This window comes from Alternaria dauci, chromosome 1 (genome assembly GCF_042100115.1).
Source record: "Alternaria dauci strain A2016 chromosome 1, whole genome shotgun sequence".
In the NCBI taxonomy this organism is placed as follows: domain Eukaryota; kingdom Fungi; phylum Ascomycota; class Dothideomycetes; order Pleosporales; family Pleosporaceae; genus Alternaria; species Alternaria dauci.
In genome coordinates, this window is record NC_091272.1 from 861,317 (window position 1) to 881,735 (window position 20,419).

The following is a 20,419-nucleotide window of genomic DNA, read 5'->3' on the forward strand; positions in this document are numbered from 1 at the left end:
TCTACGCTCTATCTGGAGGTGAGCGACGAAAACAATGGCGTATGCCTACATCTGACGCCTGAGCAAACACCCTTTGGCGCCTCTCCTCGCTCTCTGTATCATCATATAAACTGCCTCCTGCCTTCCTTGACTCTTTCTTGGACAGCAATCAATCGACTATCTCCGGTACTCTTAATATCTTTATGCATCTTGAACACCTACCTTATATATCCTCAATATACCCACACACTGACATGGCCGAGTACGGACCAACTGACTTACCTCCCGGTGCCAACGACGGCGGCGACGGTTCGAGTATGGAAAGAGCGACATGGGTGGTTGGCAGTGACAAAACCGCACGAAGTTTCATCGTGAAGCAAGGTTCCACCTTTGTACGCTGCAACCTGACCAATGCCCTCGACTTCAACGACACAGGCTACCATGTCTTCGACCCGCCCACGGGTCGCCGAGTCAAGTTTGTGTGGAAGGGCCCTGGCCGTCCCCAGTTTCAGGCCTTTTCGCACCAGTACTGGGAGATCCAACAGGAGGAGGAGGACTCCCTAGCTAGGGGTGATCGCTTGCCTGGTGAGGATCTCAGTGAAGGTGAATACAGTATCAGCCGGGAATCGCGAACATTGTTGACATGAAACAGATGCTGAAGAGGAGTATGATATTGCTGGAGATTCGGTCTTTGACCGCGTCGAAAGACTATCAACTCAGTCATCTCATCAAATGCCTTTGCCTCCAATCCCTTCGAGCCGTAAGGAACACCTTTATTATATATTCCTTCAAATCAAGCTAACTTCTTAAGCTCCCCACAACTACTCTCCACCTCCTCCTTCCGGTGGTCATGGTCGAGGAAATCCCACAACTCCCCGAGGTCGCCGCTCTAGCAGCCAGCCTGGATCTGGTCGAGGTTCAAGTGGTCGCGGCTCTGGTACTCCCCGGGGTCGTGGCTCAGATAGCTCCAGACGAGATCAAGGATCTCCAAAGTTATCGATATCGCCTTCATTTTACAAGGGCAAGAGTCCAGCTGGTGGCTCTCGTTGAGCTGGAGCGACTCGAGACGTGAGAGGGGTTTCGGAGGTGGACGTTGTATATGCTCTCTATAACAAGAAGTCTTTCTTTTGGGCCAGGTTCAGCATAGCGTCAAGGATGGTAATGGATATACCCAAAGTTTTTGAGATCAAATCCTGGAATAATAAATTTAGTCTTGATCTTCGCCTGACATATGACGCGATGGAGGCTCCAGTGAAATTGACTTCGAACCTTGACCGTGATACTGATGGTGTGCTGAACCCCTCTCACGCGTCATCTCTGTTCAACCTTCGTGGTCCAAGAAGTATCGGCCGACCTCCAGACATACGTGTACATGTCCACTGCGGTAATCTCAGAAGCAATTTGGCGATTACGTGTATGCACTAACAAATGTCTGGAGGACTACAGACGTCATCACACAACTACACCAAGTCCTTCTAGAACGCGAAACGATGAACACATGATACCCCGGATTGAAGATATACTTGATCGAGAGGAAGCCTCATGTACTTTGACGCGCTGTACGTATGCTGGGAACGCGTTGTGATGGAAGAGTCCAAGGAAGAGGTGGCTAACAGAAGTGAGGTCGGAAGCCGGCCAAGGTGCGTCCCGACGAGGCCATGTCTTGGAACCCAAGGACCCCATGAACTGCAACCAATAATTTGTAGTCTATCCGACACTGCATGCTGATCACATGTGAGCCTGTCAAGATGTTACCGAAACTACGCGATGCAGTCCCAGGAATGCGCCTGTCTGCCGCCTCGTGCAGCGCGCCTGCCACGCGAGCAATGACGCACGACGATCTCTGACGAGCGCGTGCGTGACCACCTCGACATCGCTAAACTTCGCAGTATACATGATTCCTCTGGTCTCCGCGACCTTCGCTCGGTCCCATATTAAACCCCTCTGCTGCGATCAGCCACAGCTACTCATGTCCTATGACGCGCCTGTGGCTGTTGTCCATTGGTCGTAAGCTATCGGTCTCCGCTGGATCCGCTAAATGCTGCTCACGCCTCGCACCTACTCCCTTGCTCACATTGCCGACGACGGCCGCAAACACGCTGAACCGTCATACTTTGTGTGCATACAGTCGCGGAAGGAACGGGAAGCCGAGAAGAAGCGCGCGCTGAAGATGTTGTTGCTGCACCAAAAGGGGAGCGTCAAGGTGGGAGAGGTTGTGAGGTAAGTTCTCAGGGTCGGCCGGCCGAAGTGCATGGACGTCGTATGCATTGGCTACAGAGGACGGACAGGGCGCGCCAAAGTTTACGGCCGTCTGCAAAGGGATGCTAAGACGCCATGCAGATACACACTCACCTACACCCCCTCCGAAGATCGCATATTACCGCCACCCTCGAGCCTCCATGTTCGCATACGAAACTCCTCCGCGATACCACTACGCGCCGCCTACCTCCACGGCCCGTATACAATCCACGTATCCGCGTACCCCTCCACCTTTAACCCGAACAAGAAGGCGGAATCAAGGATTTACGGGGACCCTGACTTTGAGCCTAATGTCAAAGCCGGTGGATACTGGAACACCAGGCTAACAGTTCCCGAGGAATACAGAAGTGATCTCAGGGAACATGACGGCACAACCAAGAGCCTCACATGGATCATTGAGATTGCCTCGCAGATCATCTTCTCCAATTCTGCGTCCGTAAACTACGAATTGCTAGTGGCGCGCGACGAACGATCGCTGGATCTTGGCTTCACTGCTGTCACCGGAAACAGTCATGGGACACCAGGAAAGGTGCAAGATCACCAGCAGGGTAGCCAGAAACATGTTTCCAACCACGCTGCACAGCCCAAGGGGGTATACTCAAAGGCTGTGAAGCTCGTGGTTGACGACACGACAAGCTTGTGGAATACACCCGAACTACCAGAGTGGAAAGAAGAAGACCAGAATGGTCCCAGAAAGTCCAAAGATCATGACGTTCCGGCGGAAACCCAGCGGAAAAGGAAGAACATACACCTTGTGATAGTGACACATGGTTTACACAGCAACCTTGGGGCGGATATGTTGTACCTGAAAGAAAGCATTGACGCGACGGCAAAGCAAGCCAGAGAAGATCGGCGGCGGCGGCGCAAAGAGGCGAAAGGTGCTAAAAGCACTGAACAGAATCAAGACACATCAACAGCACCATTGTCGGGCGGCCAAGAGGATATACCAGACGAGGAAGAGGAAGACGACGAGGAAGACGTTATTGTGCGCGGTTTCGACGGGAATGTAATCCGTACCGAGCGCGGTATTCAATATCTGGGCAAGCGACTCGCCAAGTACGTGTTGAGCCTGACTTACCCCGACCAACCCTACCTGCCCATCAAGAGGTCCATGGGACAGAAGATATCCAATACGTTCTCCCCAACCAAAGATAAGCACGACGAGGGCATACCGTCCCATCACGGTAGCAGTGTGCTTCACACAACTTCAGGGCACGATAAACGCGCATACAAGTTCACTAGCATCAGCTTCATCGGCCACTCGCTTGGAGGGCTGGTACAAACGTACGCTATTGCATATATCCACAAGCACTCACCTCAATTTTTCGATACGATCAAGCCCATCAACTTCATCGCTATGGCGACACCTTTCCTGGGACTAAGTAACGAGAACCCCACCTACGTCAAGTTTGCACTCGACTTCGGCTTAGTTGGGAGGACAGGACAAGACCTCGGTCTGACTTGGAGAGCGCCGACATTAGCAAAGAGTGGTTGGACCGCCATGGGCAGCGTGTTTGGCAACCAGAACCAGGACCAACATCAAGAAGACCCTGGTGCAAAGCCTCTGCTGCGGATACTTCCTACTGGTCCAGCTCATCAAGTCCTGCGAAGATTCCGGAATCGCACTGTGTACTCCAATGTTGTCAACGATGGCATAGTACCATTGCGTACGAGCTGCCTGCTGTTCCTGGACTGGAGGGGCCTGGGCCGCGTTGAAAAGGCACGCCGCGAAAACGGGCTGATTGGCACAGTAGCTGTATGGGGCTACGGCCAATTGACTGGACAGAATTCATCCCCCAACCCCTCCAGAATCGGGTTTTCGGATGACGATGGTTCGGGAGTCGATTCGCCCACAGGAAATGGCGACGACACTGCCGTACCTCTTCCGGGCGCTGATGTTACAAATCAGGAAGATGAAGCACAGGCATCTTCTGCCGAGCCCGCAGCTCATCAGTTCCTAGAGGGGCAAAAGAAGAGTCCAGAGGGAAAGGAGCCCAACGACCAATACTTCCAGCCGCAGAACACGTTGATGCAACTATGGAGCTACATAAGGCCAACTGGAAAGCATACTTCGCGTGACAAGAAGATGTTCAGCCGCAGTCAAACCATCTACAAGGACGAAGAAGAAGAGCAGGCCCCTGCGGAAGCAGAGAACTCGACGTCATCACATACCACACAACCAAGGAAGCGGCCCCAAGCAACCCGTGGCGATTCCATCGTCGACAACCCTAAAAACCACTCAGCACCACCCAAAACTACGATTTTTGAATCCGCTGGCGATCTGATCAACCCTCCTGTCCCTCCAATGTCCTGGATTACTGATCCATCGACCCGAGCACGCACCATTTTCCACGACAGGATCTACCACCCTGAAGACATTCCGCCGCCGCCTACTAAAAAACCAGCACGCAATTTCTCTGGTGCCAGCGCCTCTTCTCAGGCGTCAACAGCAACCGTTGACGACAGTGTGATGCGCGTGGAAGAGAAGATTGCTCGCGCTTATCACAAGGACCTTTCGTGGCGTAAAGTTCTTGTCAGTCTTGAGCCAGACGCGCACAACAACATGATTGTACGCCGCATGTTTGCTAATGCATATGGCTGGCCCGTGGTCAAGCACCTCTGCGATACGCACTTTGCAGATACTTACTCGGCCAACACACGGGACGAAGAAGAACCTGCCGTTGATCGTGCACAAGCTGTCAATAAACCCATCAACGAAGATGGCGAGCATGTCAAGGGACAGGAAAAGCTGCAGCCACCTATCGAGCGTACCAATAGCGAGATGAGGGAAGTGGCCGACGAACTAGCCCCACTCAAGCTGCCCAGTCTGAGGATACCCAAGCGATCGAACACCACCGACTCGACCCGTAGTATAGGATCGGGCGATTGGGATAGTATCTACTTCAACGAGACTAGCGACGAGGAAGACGAAGTGGATGACCGGAATGCCGTGCAGAAATTCTTCCAGCCCAACATGCCTAGAAGCCCGCGAAGTCCTGGACTTGTACCGAAGACACCTGACGGGAAGGGTACAAGCGAGGCAGACATCTCTAGTTTCCTCCATGGATCCAGTTCAGTTGAAGTTCACCGGGGTCTTGGCGCAAGCCCCAGCAAAAAGCCAGCTAAATTGATCCACGAGCCAGACTCGATAGAGCCTATTGACGAGCCACCGAAAGTTCTTGATGAAGCAAGACAAGTATCTAGCCCGAGCGAGACGCCGGTAGGCAGGATCAGTGGAGTAGGGTTGAGAAGTTCCATCGATATCCCAGCGTCGCCAGAGAGTAGCAGAGCGAAGAGCGGAAGTGGTGTTGCTGAACAGGTTGCTATACTTAGCAGCCCCAAGAGCAAGGAGGACTCAACAGGCTCATAGTATAGAGCCTGTCAACTGTTAAGGCGAGCGGTTGCAGACCGCAGAGCCAGGAAATCGAGAAAGAGACCTTGAGTAGCGAATTCCTCGACACGCAGTACTGGTTTGTAATCCTTTGCTCGTTCATTTTTCCACATCCCACAGAGGCCTTGGAAGCGTTTTTGGTCGCAGGTGCAGTGCGTGTTACGTGACGTTGGGTTTGAGATCAGTGTACAGAGGCGGATGCCACACGGGCGATGGCATGGGCCGTAGCACGGTTGCGTACACGAAGATACCCAAGATCTCATTCCGTGGTTTGCAGGAGTATGGGCCTTCGTTCTCTCATAGTTTTGTTTAATAATGTTCCCTTCATGTTCTTCTTCACTGAGGTCGTTCTTTCCTACATTGTACGCCGGTACTCCCTCGCACAGAGCTCACTTCTTCGTAATAGACCTTGTCGGGGTCACTTGGTCTCCTCGTTCTCCATTCACCTGCTAGTCCCACATTGTTCTTTCACCAACGTCATCTTTATGCCGCGGCTTCCTCATTCACTGCCGCTTTCGCGTGGCAAAGCTGTCCGTTTGTTGGTGACTCGAGCACAACAAACCGAGCTTGGCGCTCTGTCCACTCCTCGAGCGAGCCCCCGCATTACACGACCACGATCTGATTGTAATGCGCTGACAACGACCGCACTTCAACGTCGGTCTGGGTCGCTGGCTTGGTGCTGGCCTGATTGCCTCACTACCATCGAATCACAAATCGGTACAATCGTCAACCATCAAACCCCCACTCCCCACGACAAAGGGCCTCGATCAGGGCAATGGTCAAGTATACTGACATGGTGAACCCTCCGCCTGCGGCCGCGCGGAACATGGGCCCTGCTGTGACGGTTGGCGGTCGTAGACGCCGCAACACGCGCCGTTCCAACACAAAGCGCTCCACCACTACGCCTAATCTCGGCCTTGACTCACCCGCCGCAACGGAGAATGCAAGTGGTGTCACCGCAGGACTGAGTACGGAGCATGTAGAATACTTGCCTGTTTCACCTTCTTTCCAGCCCTCAAATCCCATGGTCAACCACTACGCACCAAACAGTGGCCCCTCAGGATACCGCGGTCGCTCTCCTACCTCGTGCCCATCCGATGGCCTTTCGAGTATGCCAGTCGCTCAATCGCCTACGCCCACTACAGAGATCGCTTCAACAACGGCAACAGAGGGCAAGAAGAAGCATGGCAAATTCAGCTTCAAGTCAAAGAATCAGGACCGTCCCGCAAGCTCACACGAGCCTACTCACCAAGCATCGCCTCTACCACCGCTTACCCCTGTCAAGGCCGCAAAATTTCTAGGTGTCGACGCTGGCCCTATTAGGGTCCGGAGCAATTCTGAAGGCCGTCAGCCACAGCACAATGGTAGTGGTGGCGGCCCACCGGTGTTGCCCCCATCGACATGGCAAGCGTCTCCGCTGGTACCTTCATCTTCCAAGGGTGCGCCGAGTAGACAGACCAAGTTCAAGGAAGAAGGCCTTGATCCTGATCCGTCTAAAGTCAAGAGCTTCTGGGCGAACAGCAACAGGAAAGCTCAGAAAATGTTAGGCTTACTCCCATCTGTTGCATCTAGTTCTAAACGTGAAATCGATATGGAGCGCACCGCAGTTGTTTCTCTAGAAAGGCGTACAGAGGACGATACTGATACATATTACAGTGGCGATTCTGAGCTTCATGAGCATCCCCGCTTGCTCCATCCGGCTGCGCGCAAAGCTCCCGAAACTCCTCCGAAAAGGCGAACGCGGAAGAAGGTTTCCAAATCGCTCGATAGGATGGCGCCCATCACTGAGACGTCTCACGATGAGTTGCGCTCATCCTACCAGGTCAGCGAACAGAACCCTGAGCTAGGTGTTATCTCCGAGTACGAACACTTCTGCCCTTCATCCAAGCCAGTACTGCCTCGGTTGTATACTGAGTCATTGCTCACATCTGATGTCAGGTACGAATTAGAAGAGGACGATCTCTCACCGTCAGACCAAGTCATACGAGAGAATGACGGAGATGAAGAAGAGCATTTTACAGCCCACCCTGGACAACAAGTTGACGCCAATCATGTTGGAGACCACCAGGCCACAGTATTCCGTCTCCGAGGCCCATTACAAACAGTCGAAGATCGTTTGCTCGATGAGGCGGAAGCTCAACTAGCCATCAGCAGGGCAAGACAAAACGAAAACGACGCGACAAGACTCAGGCTCGACACCCAATATGCTACTCTCAAGGCGTCAAACGAAATCATGAAGACTCAGTTCGCAGCCGCAAAGCAAAGCGTTGCCTCCGAGGAGCGCGAGCGCTTTGACGGCGCCGATAGCGAGGACGACGAAGACTTGGTCTCAATCTCCAGCAGTATCGATATAGACGAAGAGCCTACTGTGCATGTCGCCGAGGTCATGACGTTCACGCGGATTACTCCCGGTATGGTCAAGCTTGTCGACATTCCCCCCAGGAAGAAGCCAGCTGTTCCAGCTGCGCCACTGCCTATGCTAGCCTCGTCTACCCAGATGGAGGCGCCTTCCAAGCCGGCCGGAACTTTCTTCTTCCAACACGACGAGAGGATCAGTCCATTCAACGAACGCAGTGAGCATGTGGAGGTGCGTAAGTATATCCTACCGGGTTTAAACGTAGCTAACAAGACCCAGCCGACAGCCATGACTGGTCACCTTACCGCTAGGGGCTACAGCCGCCTCGACAAGGACAAGAAACCGAAGATGCCCCATGACGATTCACGTCTACTCGTCCAAGATTGGATGTCCACCTACGATCACGCGAAACAACTCCCTGTCTCCGAACGTATCGATCCTGATGTTCTGGCTGATCAACAAATCCCGCCTGCTCCCTTGCCCAAAGACGATTGCTCAGTACCCCTACATCCTCCCTCGCGCCGATCACCACACCCACCCAGGTCGTCATCAAAAGAGCACTACTGTCTGAAGAACGGTCACATCTTCCACCCCATAAATCTCAAGACTGTCCCTGATGAAGTTGCCATCAACAGCCTAGAAGTCCGACCTTACCTGCACACTGCCGTTGGCTACAAGCAGCACGTCTCTGTTCCTGTTTTCTGCGACCGGTGTGGTGAAGATGTCAAGGAGGAGCTCTGGGAGTGCGACATTGCTATCTGTCGTATGGGAGTCTGCAAGAAGTGTGCGGAAGATATGGAGCACGAGTGGCAGGAACGTGTGACTGATGCTTGGACTCGCTGATGGTTGTTGTCGCGCAGCGCCTACTAGAGCTCAAGGGGTAGGGGTACGTGCATGAAGGGGGCCGATGCTGTAATACTTTCATGGGATGTATAGTAGTAATGAGTTCACGATATACATACTCGACGATCAGCGTACTTCAGATAAGACGAAGTTCATTTTCTCTATTACTGCGCCAACTTTTCCTGATCCGAGACCAAAGTAGTCCTGCAGTGTCAGGCTTTCCCGTACATCCACCCTTGATTTTCAGGCCCTCGGATTGTCTCAAAAGCCTCGAGAAAAGACGTGTGTTGAAGTGGACCGTCAAGCCATCTCAGCCGCGGCTCTCGTTCTTGCCTGCCAGAACATCCGTCTCGCCGTTTTGCTCCTCCTTGACAGCCACTTCCTTCTTCACCTGTCCACTACCATGACCATGCTCCTTTCCGAACTCGCTTGCCGCCACTCCGCCCTGCGCCATACCGCTCTGTCCAGTCGGCTTAGGGGTTGCAAAGTAGGCATTGACAGGCATCAACTGCACACCACCCTGCAGTCCGTGGATGAACTCGCTCCTCAACTCTGTATGTTCATCAAAGAGCCTATCCCACGCAACTTTGAGCGGTACCGAAAAGTTTGGTGGTACTGATAAGGATCGAGCGATAATGGCGTTGGGATTAGAGGGGTGGTAGCGAGACCAGTTCATGACGAGGACGTCTAGGAGGAGTTTGCGGAGAGGCGAAGGGGTGAGGACTGTCGTTGACGAAGTCGTTGGTGATGGTGAGGTTTCCTTCCATACATAGTCCATGAGTGAGGGCGTGAGAGCAAAGTAGACGCCAATGCCTGTGTAGATGTGAGATATGGCGTGGTTCATGAAGGAAATGGCACCGAGACGTTGGGCGAGGAGCCAGGCGTGTATAGAGGGTGGGATGAACTCCGTCTGGTTCATGACTTGCGGAGGCGGAGGTGGTGGCATGAGGGTAGGCATGTGGCTTGGTAGAGGAGTGGTCTGGATATGTCCGTTGCTGCTTGTGCGTGGGATATTGGAAGATGGTTGGCGGGGTGTTGCAGTAGTATTTGAGCCGGGAGTGATCGATTTTGGGACAGCTGTCAACGGGCGATAATGGGGGTGGATTGTCGGTGCCCATGCGTCGACATTAGCTGGATATGAGTCCTTGTAGATGAATTTTAGGAAGAGACCAAAGATAACCGGGTCCACTTCTGGCAGCCTGATGACACTTTCTTCGTTGCCCATATCTTCTTTTGCACCCTCTTTCTCGGTAGGCTCCTCGTCTTTGTCTTTGTCCTTGGCCTCTACCACAAGCTTGACTTCGGCCTCCTCGCCCTCATCGGAAAGACACAATTTACGCTTCTTGCTAGTCGTGCTGAGGTTCGCGATTTTGTGGCGGAGATAGAGAGAGTGAACGCAGAGTAGAGAGACAGGGAGGGTATAAGTGCAGTACAAAGAGTGTTGGCCGACAACTACAGTGACTGATTTGCCCTGGATCCTAGATTCTAGGATTAGACAAGTCACCGGAGGCTACAACATGAGCTACTTACATGTCTAAGAACATGTCTGAATGAGACGTTGGTGGTGGAGAAGTCGTGCCATGCCCTGCTGGCAGTGGGGCAGGCGGTTGTTGCGTAGTGTTACCCATGTTGGTATTTGCGGTTGGCAAATTTGATGAGAAGTAACAAGAGTCACTGTCGACAAAGACGCTTTTGAAGATGGTAGGTGTGCAATAAGGTACCCGACTAACGCGGCGCTAGTCCGCGAGAGGTGAGAGTGAGAGATACCTTTACTTCGAACGCACTTCAGGGTGCCAGAAGAACGAATGGCAAACCAGCACAGACATGAATATAAGCATTTACTACTAAGACGCATGTTTTAGTGAGCTCTACTATCGGTCATGATCCATGTAAGATCTTTCGAGCTATATCATAGATTCTCACGACATTTCCACATCCAGCTCGTTGTGGGTTGTCTTCTCGGCCTCTTCTAAGTAACTCTCGATCTTCAAATTTGCATTTCCAGTACCTAGACGGAATAGCAGACCACGTTCGAGTTCTGAGGCCTTCCCAAATAACTCAATCCATGTCGACTGTGCATGCCATCTGCAGTGGTTCTTCCAGTTCAAGGATACGAAGTCTAGTACCCAACGACGGAGCGCAGACTTTTCGGTAGTGTTCTGCCAGATGTATCCAATTTCTCGAGGATAGACGAGCAATTCGTTGACTGAATAGATGCTGTAGATATCCCGCATAGCAGCATTCTTGAAGTCCGTAGCAAGGAGTCGATCACCAAGCACCCAGAAATGAAAGCTGTCGCATATTCCATCGTCCATCGGTGTATGAACCCGCAAGGTCGCGAAATATAGCCAATGTAAGAATGCTTCGAAGACTCCTGGGTGAAAATCACGTAGTGTAATCTTGTTCTCGGTTTCTTCTTTGTATGGTCCGTTGCAGGCGGCTTGAAAGAACTCCGAGTGGTGGCTTAGAAGGGCTTTGGGGATAACCCAATTCTTTGTACGTACTCCATCGCTAACGACGACTTCCATTCCGGGTCCTTGGATGCTATGCGTTATTAGTCGGTCGTCGTCGAGTTTGTGAACGCGTCTCACAGTGACATAAGTGTCTTCAGGCGCTGATCTTCTGCCATCTTATCGCTTGTCGAGGCCATGCCTTCTCAGTCAGTGTGCATCTTATCAGTTAGAGTGAAGGACTCACTTACTAATTACGTAGCAAAGTTGCGCTCCACAACTGTATATGCTTACTGATAGCGTCTCGGGGTGTAGCAGGTCAGTAATGCTACAAGCTATCGTCAAGGTAAGGCGCTAGGAGAGAAGCGAAGGTAGCATTATGGGAAGAATTTTATCGGTTAGCGGTGATCTGGAGCCCGTGGAAAACCCGATGAAAGAGTGACGGTGATGAAACAATTGCGCGATGAGAGTGCAAGCAAGCAGGCATACACAACTGGAGGGATGAGTAAATCGGTGGAAGTATTATTGGACTATGCTACATGGCTGCCCGTGTAAGATGTTGTGATGTCAATCAAGGGTATTCAGGAACCACGAAGTCAACCATGATCGTAGTTCTGCGATTGCGAACAATCCTTTCATGTAAATCGTGAAGCGCCCATCTAGTTCCTAAAATCTAGACAAGAACAGCAAAAACATCCCGATCGTCGTCAGAAAAGACTCGTGTCTAGAGACAATCGCTTAAACTTTAGGCTCCACGTTGACATCCTCTACACCATGGCGGGCAACCTTGACGTTGCCGGCCTCAATATCGCGAGTAACACGGTCAAGACGAGACTCAATCTTGCCAGCCTTCCAGGCAGGGAGACCGGAGTCAAAGACGTCGTCCATTTCCTCGAGAGTCTTGCCCTTGGTCTCCGGAGCGGTCAAGAACATGTGAATGAAGGCAACGGCGTTGAAGGTACCAAAGATCATGTACATCTTCCAGTTGATCGACCATAGGAGAGGAGGAACGGCAAATGCGAGAATACAGTTCCAGGTCCAGTTGGAGGCAGTAGCGAGAGATACAGCCTTCGCACGGACCTTGGCAGGGAAGATCTCAGACGGGTAAGTCCAGGAAGTGGGACCCCAGGTAGTCGCAAAGGTGGCGACGAAGAGGTATGAGCAAGCGACAATGGCCTTGGAGACGGCGCTGTGCTCGCGGGGAACGACCCAGGAGATATCACGATCAGTAGAGTCTGGGTTAGGGTTGCCGTAAGATGCTTGCAGTGCACCGGTGGTGTAGAGCCAGACAGCCATCAAGAACGATCCACACAGCAGAGCTGGGCGACGACCAAATTTATCGAGGTAGAGGATAGCTGGCAGGGTCATGGCGACGTTGATGATGTACTGGATCGAGGCGGTGAGAAGCTCATCAGCAATACCAGCTCCACGCATAATGAAGACGATGTAGTACCTTAGAGTTTGTCAGTACGTACGACATGAACAGTTGGTGCAAAGGGCTGACCTACATCATAATGTTCATACCACAAAGCTGAGACCACATCTGGATGGACATGCCGAGAATGACGCGCTTGACAATGCGGGGCTTGACCAGGGCAGCGAAGCTGGTCTCGGCAACCTCACGCTCGAAAGCGAGGGCCTCTTCGATTTCCTTGTACTCTGCGAGAACCTTGGGGTGGTTGACGTCGCCGCCGCCGTGGAGATTGGCGAGAACCTGAAGGGCCTCTTCCCATCGGTCCTTGGAGGCGAGCCATCGAGGAGAGCGAGGGAAGAAGAAGAAGCCGACTAAGAGGATAGCGCCTGGAACAGCTTGAACGCCCCATGGGATTCTGAAAGCTGCAGTGCTCTGGTTCGGGTTGTTGACACCACCATCGACGAAAGAGCAGCCATACTGGATGAAGTACTGAATAAGGATACCCCAAGTGATTGCCTTCCCTGGAGTTAGTGCACATCTCATAGGAGTCTCAAGAACTTGCGTACCCATTGTTGCAGTGAAACCACACGACCTCGAATTTCCTTGGGAGCAATCTCGGCCTGGTAAACAGGAACGATGGCAGAGCAAATACCAATGGCGTAACCGCCAACAGCACGGCCGACACAGAGAAGGGCGACGCCGTTGGCGGCGGCCTGCAGGATAGCGCCAATGATCCAGATGAGGGCGGCGATCTGAACAGCGTTCCTACGCGACAGGCGATCGGCGAGGAAGGACGAGGACAGGGCACCGACAAGAGAACCCGCTGGCATCGACGCGGTAATACCACCTTGGCGAGTACCGCTGGGGTTCCCGAAGTAGTTCTTGTAAGCTGGGGTACCCAACGCGCCAGACATCGACGAGATGTCGAAACCGAAGAGGATACCACCAAGAGCGGCAAAGCCGCAAATGGCGTAGACGTTGTAGATCTGTGGGAACTATAGAGACATTGTTAGGGGGGTACTTAGAAGCCGTTGCGACTCGCAAACTTACCTTCATCTTGCCAAGTGGTCGTGACCAGTGTGGACGGACAAAGTGATGGGCCGGATTAGAGGAGAGGAGAGAGAATGGAGTCAGGGTGTTTGTTTTATAATTTCAAGAGCGCAACAGGGCGCGTGATCCAGATCGAGTCTAGGCTGTGCAGGATGGCGAGGTCTTGATATTCACTCTTGCGCTCTCTGCCGCCCGCTGGTAGCCTTAGCGAACACAGACCGGGGTCTCTGCATATGAAAGCACTGTGATCCCGCAAACGAACGTTGTTCAGGGCGTGTGCAGATCCTACAGAAAACCGGTAAGATGTCCTGGGGTAGTGCTTGGTTGGCCCGCCCCCAGGGTGGTGTGCATAGCGGCGTCCAATAGGAATAGATATCGAGACGACGTTGCTGTCCAACACACTGGCACCGTGTACTCCGGTCTTATAGGGTTGCAACAGCGAAGCTTCGAGGGTGTGGAAGACAGTCATGCTGTGAAACACCCCCCGCTCTGATAGGTGTACCACGCCGCGGATGCAGAGACAAGGACACGAGAATCGGTATGGCTAATTTGATTGTCACTTACCAGATCAGGCTTTGGAAAATCTCGCAGACCATGAGCTCTGGCATCGAGCCGCCCCCAGAACCAAGTCCTCGGTTAGGCTGCGTGCAGAGGATCGAATTTACACGCGCCCCAAGCAGTTTTCGCGATTTCCATGACATCGAACGGAAAGATAGTCCGAAGCACGCATCCTGCGGTCTGGGCGAAGGCGCGGCATTGCATGATCATCTCACGATCCAAATGAGAGTGGCATCCTGGAGACGTCCACGGTAGCAGCCCAGTCATCGTCGGGTGTCCATTAATCTGGTGAGCTATCCTTGTGTTTGTTTCCCATAATTCTGACGATGATTGTGACCACAGGACGTGTCTGGGATGCTGAGACCTTGGAGCTGAGATGGTGTGAGGAAGGAGGGTCGCGATCGACCAGGAGGCGGGAGGCGCCAAGCGTGCAGCGGCAGCGCCAACCCGTTGCAACCCCAGCCCTCGGCTGCCTTTGTTCCGCACTAGAAGAACCAACAACAGCTAACACTCTGACAAGAGCATGCAGCATGGCTCAGGCGCGTTCCGGTAGCGGCTGTCCACAGGAACAGAGCGCGTCAAGTACCGCTTCCAGCGATACAGCCGACAAGGCCTTCCGCAGACCAGCCACGAATACGAAGACCTTGTCGCTGACTGGCACGCGTGGCAGCTCCGTTCCATACGCAGATGGTGGCCAAATCGACATCGACTCAAGAGAGCTTGTCGTCCAATGTGCGGGGTTCGGTAAGGATTGGTGAAGGGTTACCTGCATCTCCAGGGTTCCTAGGCGTCTCCAAAATCATCGCGCGAATGAGCATAAACAACTTCAGATTGCGAGACCGAAACCGAGCGTTGTGTCCGGCGAGCGGCCTTTTCTCCATCAGGTGGTGAGATCCGGTAATTAAAATCTGTTTTCCTCACGTCTTAGCCTTTGCAAGACGTACGACACGCCATCGCCGCACGAGCATGCTTTTTTCGGAATCAGTTTGCGTTGGTGAGATCTCAGCACCTCTTGCATATGTCCGGGCGTTCTCTTAATGTTACCATTCTGCCTTCAATCTGACAGGTTATAAGACCAGCTAGCTGGAGTCGTAGTCTGTACTGTTTGATTCTAAAAGGCTGTTCACTTCCTAGCCTGCGCTGCAAGGCCCTACGACGCAGGTAAGGGATGGGATGTTACGGAACCAGAGACGACTAGGCGAGTCGTGCACAGAGGTCGTGGAGTGCAACTAGCAGTCGGCGGTTCAATGGTGTCTTGAAAGGGTCGTAGAGGTTTGCTACCAACTGCACAGCCTGTGCTCCTCTTTAGTACGTTAGCGCGGTACGATGATAAGCTCACCTTCACCGGTCGTCCCTAACGTGGGTTGCGAATGCATTTGCCAGTATCTGAGAGGTTCAGATCTAGGAGAGGAGAGAGGAGAGGAAGACGAACCGGACTTTGATTATCTATTCGGGAGTCTCGGAAGATACATCGCAACGGCGGATAGCACAGTGCACGGCCAACGTTTACTGACAGGAACACAACTTCACCCTGGAATCCCGAGCGCAGACTCTTATTATAATTTGAGTATAAGACGTCACAGGCTGGTGGTGCGTCACATCCAATAGGATATCTCGCAAAACCTCGCCCGATTCGGCATAGGCATTGATCATTCAGCTGTTCCTGAGCTGACCGAGCCTCCAAAGCAGACCAAAGTAGGCTGTTCTCTTCGTCATCTGGCTGATGCGGGCCATTCAAGGCATAGAGAAGATATTCTGTCTTCGTCGTTGCTATTCGGAAAGACTCCGGATCCGCTGGGCATGCAATACGGGCCAAGTCAGGAACTTCCACGCTGCGTTGTTGCAACATTCTATTCGTACGTCACATGCGAAATTCTTAAACGAATCTGGACTGTCTGTCTGCTCTCTTGGTCAATTCTTGGCCTCCTGATAGTATCCTCAACTTCCGCCTTCTTCGTCTACTCGCGCTTCCGCGCCGTCTATACTACAAATCTAGAATCTTTCCCGGAACACATCCCTTAAATTTGCATATTCGCCTTCTGCTGTCCCCACGCTCATCTATCGAAAAAGTAGACGGGCCACCTCTCAGCTGCCAACCTCGAGCCTTTTGCTTCTTATTCGCTGCGCATCAACTGCAAGCGAACCAGTAGCACCGCACTACCGCCCACCACCTCCCAATCGCAACGCGCATCACAGCATCTGCATACTTATAGCTTCATCACAGACCAACCTCATCTTGGAACGCGATGTCCTCGGGTCGCACCGTACCCAAACTTCATCGTTGCCTTCCCAGTTGGGCCTTGACCACCGGGCTGGTGGAGATGCTGGAGTGATACTTGCGTATGAGATCGCGTGGGTGGACCTGCTGACGTGTGCAGCTGCCCTCGCTATATACATGACGAGACGATATATATCCCCAGGTACTCGTGAGCATATACTGCGCATCATCTTCACGATAACAGCAAGCTCACTGTGAGCATCAGACCGCCTATCCGACACTGAACCGCCATCTTCCCCGTCGTCTTTTGGGATTACTGTGGCAAGCCGCACAAACCTGTCAGCACGCGCATAACGGACCGCAGCTCGTGCTAGTCTTACCAACTGCCACGACGTTTTGTATCACTGGCTATCTACGACGGCACACCGCAGCCATCCTGCATCCGAAGTTCCCGTTGGTGGTCCAAAGAGGCAACAACAATTCTGCATCGCGCACTTCTATATTGGGAAATAGACGTGGGGTTCTCAGCTGGCATAGGCAATACCAGGGTCTCTGAGTGGAGACCTGCATAAGCGGTGAACTACACCGTACATCAGTCCATGAAAGTTGAAGAAAGAGAAGGCAGAAGTTCTGTTGCAGGGGTCATTTCGATATATCATACGAATACGATGGCCCATGAGCGACGTACCATCTAGTATACCACAAAGTATTTCGCCCTCAGCATCTTTACGAATTCCTTCGCCCCCTTGTCATTGTCGATACCAACATAGCAACATACTCTACAAGCCAAATACACTCTCGGCGTAGGATTTCTGGAGCCATCATGCCGCATCACATCACCAACTGCGTGTTTGCTCGTACAAGTCTGACGACCTGCGACGTCTTTGTTATGGCTTTAGCACACTTGGGTCCAGGAGCGGGTCTGTCACCAGAAGAATTTATAGCGGCTGCAAGTCCATGGTTCCTCGACGCCGAGACAGTCTGGTGGCGCAAGTTCCTCAACGGCACAGGATGAGGATCATGTCGTTACAATGTGATCAGGAAACAAGCCGCCGAACAGCAATATTGGCAGCAAGACTTCACAAGAATGGCCACGGCTGACTGAAGCATTCAGAGAGACGATCGGGGACTGGTATACGAGGCAACACCTCTTGTTATCTGGCTTTGCTTGGGACGTTTTCTCCTAGGAAATGACCAGGTCTAGTACGGTGCCTTCAACACAGCATGCACATACGTCTTGGTGCAATCACTCGCATTGCCTCTCCAGCTCAATACCTCCTGACTCAAGTCACCCTCGCAAATCGTCCAACCCTCTCTTTGGCCATCCACAGTCAGCAGGTATCCATCATCCAGCGCGATATTACCCGCGGGCTGGACCGAGGCAAGGAACTGTAGCTCGGATCCAGTCGTCACGACGGTGCTGTTGAATTGTTTGTACTCGGTGGTGCTGAAGGGTGCTAGGGCGATGGTGGATAACGTTCCGTCTGTGAGGGTAAAGTTGGGCAGAGAGCCATAACCAGGTCCTGTTAGGCGGAGAAGGAGGGCTGGTTGGTGGAAGGGATCCTGGATAGTCGTTAGACAAAATGATCTTTTGTTTCATGGGGTTGGCATCACGACTTACGAAGAGTGAAGTGGCGGAGACGGCTTTGAGTTGAGAAGTGTTCGCACTGGGGTCTATTTGCGATGTGGTGACGAGCAGGAAGTTTGTGAGATTTGTAGGCAGTGCTGTGCAGAGCGATGCGCCTGTGATGGCGAAAGAGACGAGGGATGAGAATCGCATTGTTGTTTGAATGTGAGCTCAGCTAGCTGAATGGATGAACCTCTAGTAGAATAGGACAAAGAAGACACGACAAGAACGGGCGACAAAGTCAAGAACGTGAAAGATAAGCTTCGACACAAATCCAACAGCGTCCCACTCAGCCTACTATATACCTGCAACGAAGCCCTGCCTGCCCACGATATTGGGACCGGTGCACAAAACGACGATCAGGGTCCCACCAAGAATGCCATCATAACCGGCCATGCGATTGAGCAGCACGCGTAAGGGTAACCTAACGTGCCTGCTACTCGTTTCTAAAACACGTTCAGCCACCCAATTGCGCGCCCGGCCCTGCCGATCGCCCATGTAACCCCTGCATACAGGTCGATGATCAGGTATCGAGAGTCGGATGAACAGGACTAAGGATATCGTGAAACCGAGAATACAAGGCTCTACAATCTGGCGGTCGGTTAGGTTGTACGAGGGATAGTTATTCGAGCCACGATCCCTTCGAGTATGAGCAAACAATACGGTTTCTTCATGCTGGGACAAGGCACGTTGTCTGGGTCTGGAGTGGATGGCGGGTGGCTGAAAGTCAATTGTGGGGATCTCCACTGCGTCATCGCAGAGTGCCGTACTTGGCCTAGTTTTACCGTGGGTCCACTTCAGTTATGGTGAAGCTTTGAGGCTTAACTACGGTGATTATATGCGCTTGTGTTGATAGGTACTGCATGGGTAGTCGGCAGGTGAGGGACACAGAATTTACGTATTGTGTTTGATTTGTTACTACCGATAATCATACAGAGTGCTCGACTCAAAGCTGGGTATGCCGAGCGCCCACCAACGCCGTAATAAATGCCTGTTTGAATGAATCGTGACTTGTGTCTCCCACTGATGCACACTGCTATAGCGTCCTTCTGCATGCCTTGTCCATCCTCACCCTATCTAAGCAGCAGTCGCGATTGCGCCATCGCCCAACACCCTCGCGACCAGAATATAGAGCATGACAGCTCCGAGAACGACCCGCCACTTGTTGCGGCTCAGCCATCCTTGTTGTGCGTCCCGTGCTATTTGCGCGGCATCCTGGACGACCGTCGCGCTTGTTCCGGGGCGTCGTCGCAGTCCAGAGACGTCTGGCGAGCAGGCAGGCTGCTGCAAGGGGGTGGTGGACGTAGGTCGTGGCAGACCGGTGAGGGGATCGATGCGGTTCTCCTTCATCCACCTAAGGTTCTCCTCGTCGACATCGGGCCACTCATGCCTGAACTTTGCGCCGCCATCTCCAGCACGGATGTTGCCGCTCTGGCGCCCACCGGCGTTGTCCGAGCCAGTAGCTTTGCTGCCACCGCCTGTGCTGTTCCACCACCGTGTGCGCTGGGCGAAGAGTTTCCGCTCAGCCTCTGATGCACGGACGCTGCCAGTTGTGATCTCGTCGCTGGTCATGAAACTCAGCAGGCCGGTCAGAATAGTGCTAACCTCCCATGCGGGGTTGAAGCTCTTGGGATGGAAGTCGGATATGCTCAGACACAGCCGGCTGCTGGGCTGGAAGCGGCCGGACGGAGTGTGCATGCGGATGGCGGGCGGGGCAAAAGGGTAGTCGGGCGGGAAGTTGAGGGTGCCCCAGTACTGGCCGCCGTGGTAGGGCGTGTCTGGCGGGCCGGTGATGATGTAGTGCCATTCGAGGATGTTCCTGTCCGACGGGTGTGCAGTAATGTACGGTGGCGGCGACTTGGAGATGGAGGCGTACTCCCGTGTGAGGCGCTTGGTGGCTGCCGGTGTGGCCATGATGTGTGGTTGTGTGGGGGTGAAGAAGAGGTGGTGGTAGTAGACGTGTTCTTGGGCGGAGAAGGGCTGACGTCGACTATCAGATGCGCTGTGAGTTGGCGGCCAGGTAGGAGCGCAGGGAGCGTCGAGGGGAAATGTGCAGATTGAGGGGTAGATAAGACAGATACACAACGCAAGAAAACGACGGTGAAGGCAGGCGCAATAGGTGAAATAGGATTTGGGTGAAAGGGAGTCTGTGTTGCTGCACCCCGATCGGAACAACAGTTGGAGAGCAGCGCAGCGCACGTGCACCCGCCGCCCGCGACGATTCAGACTTCAAGGTTTCCGAGCGACGCCAAGCATCACGCACGAAGACACCAA

The 20,419-nt window shown here is 53.0% G+C and overlaps 7 protein-coding genes across 7 annotated transcripts; 3 read left to right on the forward strand and 4 right to left on the reverse strand.

Moving 5' to 3' along the window:
* Positions 1–233: 233 nt before the first annotated feature.
* ACET3X_000264 (uncharacterized protein) lies at positions 234–1,029 on the forward strand (the record flags this gene model as incomplete). Its single annotated transcript, XM_069447540.1, has 3 exons — positions 234–582; positions 632–739; positions 791–1,029. The coding sequence occupies 3 exons, from the start codon at positions 234–236 to the stop codon at positions 1,027–1,029; spliced, it is 696 nt and encodes a 231-aa protein (XP_069310506.1).
* Positions 1,030–2,017: 988 nt separating this feature from the next.
* ACET3X_000265 (uncharacterized protein) lies at positions 2,018–5,608 on the forward strand (the record flags this gene model as incomplete). The annotated part of the gene is made up of 2 exons (XM_069447541.1): positions 2,018–2,199; positions 2,320–5,608. 2 exons carry the CDS (start codon positions 2,018–2,020, stop codon positions 5,606–5,608), a joined length of 3,471 nt encoding a protein of 1,156 aa, XP_069310507.1.
* An 847-nt stretch (positions 5,609–6,455) lies between these two features.
* ACET3X_000266 (uncharacterized protein) lies at positions 6,456–8,828 on the forward strand (the record flags this gene model as incomplete). The annotated part of the gene is made up of 3 exons (XM_069447542.1): positions 6,456–7,489; positions 7,568–8,216; positions 8,265–8,828. The coding sequence occupies 3 exons, from the start codon at positions 6,456–6,458 to the stop codon at positions 8,826–8,828; spliced, it is 2,247 nt and encodes a 748-aa protein (XP_069310508.1).
* A 310-nt stretch (positions 8,829–9,138) lies between these two features.
* ACET3X_000267 (uncharacterized protein) lies at positions 9,139–10,456 on the reverse strand (the record flags this gene model as incomplete). Its single annotated transcript, XM_069447543.1, has 2 exons — positions 9,139–10,306; positions 10,359–10,456. 2 exons carry the CDS (start codon positions 10,454–10,456, stop codon positions 9,139–9,141), a joined length of 1,266 nt encoding a protein of 421 aa, XP_069310509.1.
* A 1,560-nt stretch (positions 10,457–12,016) lies between these two features.
* Positions 12,017–13,748, reverse strand: ACET3X_000268 (uncharacterized protein; the record flags this gene model as incomplete). Its single annotated transcript, XM_069447544.1, has 4 exons — positions 12,017–12,731; positions 12,787–13,208; positions 13,259–13,687; positions 13,743–13,748. The coding sequence occupies 4 exons, from the start codon at positions 13,746–13,748 to the stop codon at positions 12,017–12,019; spliced, it is 1,572 nt and encodes a 523-aa protein (XP_069310510.1).
* A 3,970-nt stretch (positions 13,749–17,718) lies between these two features.
* Positions 17,719–18,298, reverse strand: ACET3X_000269 (uncharacterized protein; the record flags this gene model as incomplete). Its single annotated transcript, XM_069447545.1, has 2 exons — positions 17,719–18,081; positions 18,140–18,298. 2 exons carry the CDS (start codon positions 18,296–18,298, stop codon positions 17,719–17,721), a joined length of 522 nt encoding a protein of 173 aa, XP_069310511.1.
* A 924-nt stretch (positions 18,299–19,222) lies between these two features.
* ACET3X_000270 (uncharacterized protein) lies at positions 19,223–20,059 on the reverse strand (the record flags this gene model as incomplete). The annotated part of the gene is made up of 1 exon (XM_069447547.1): positions 19,223–20,059. One exon carries the CDS (start codon positions 20,057–20,059, stop codon positions 19,223–19,225), a length of 837 nt encoding a protein of 278 aa, XP_069310512.1.
* Between the last annotated feature and the right edge of the window lie 360 nt (positions 20,060–20,419).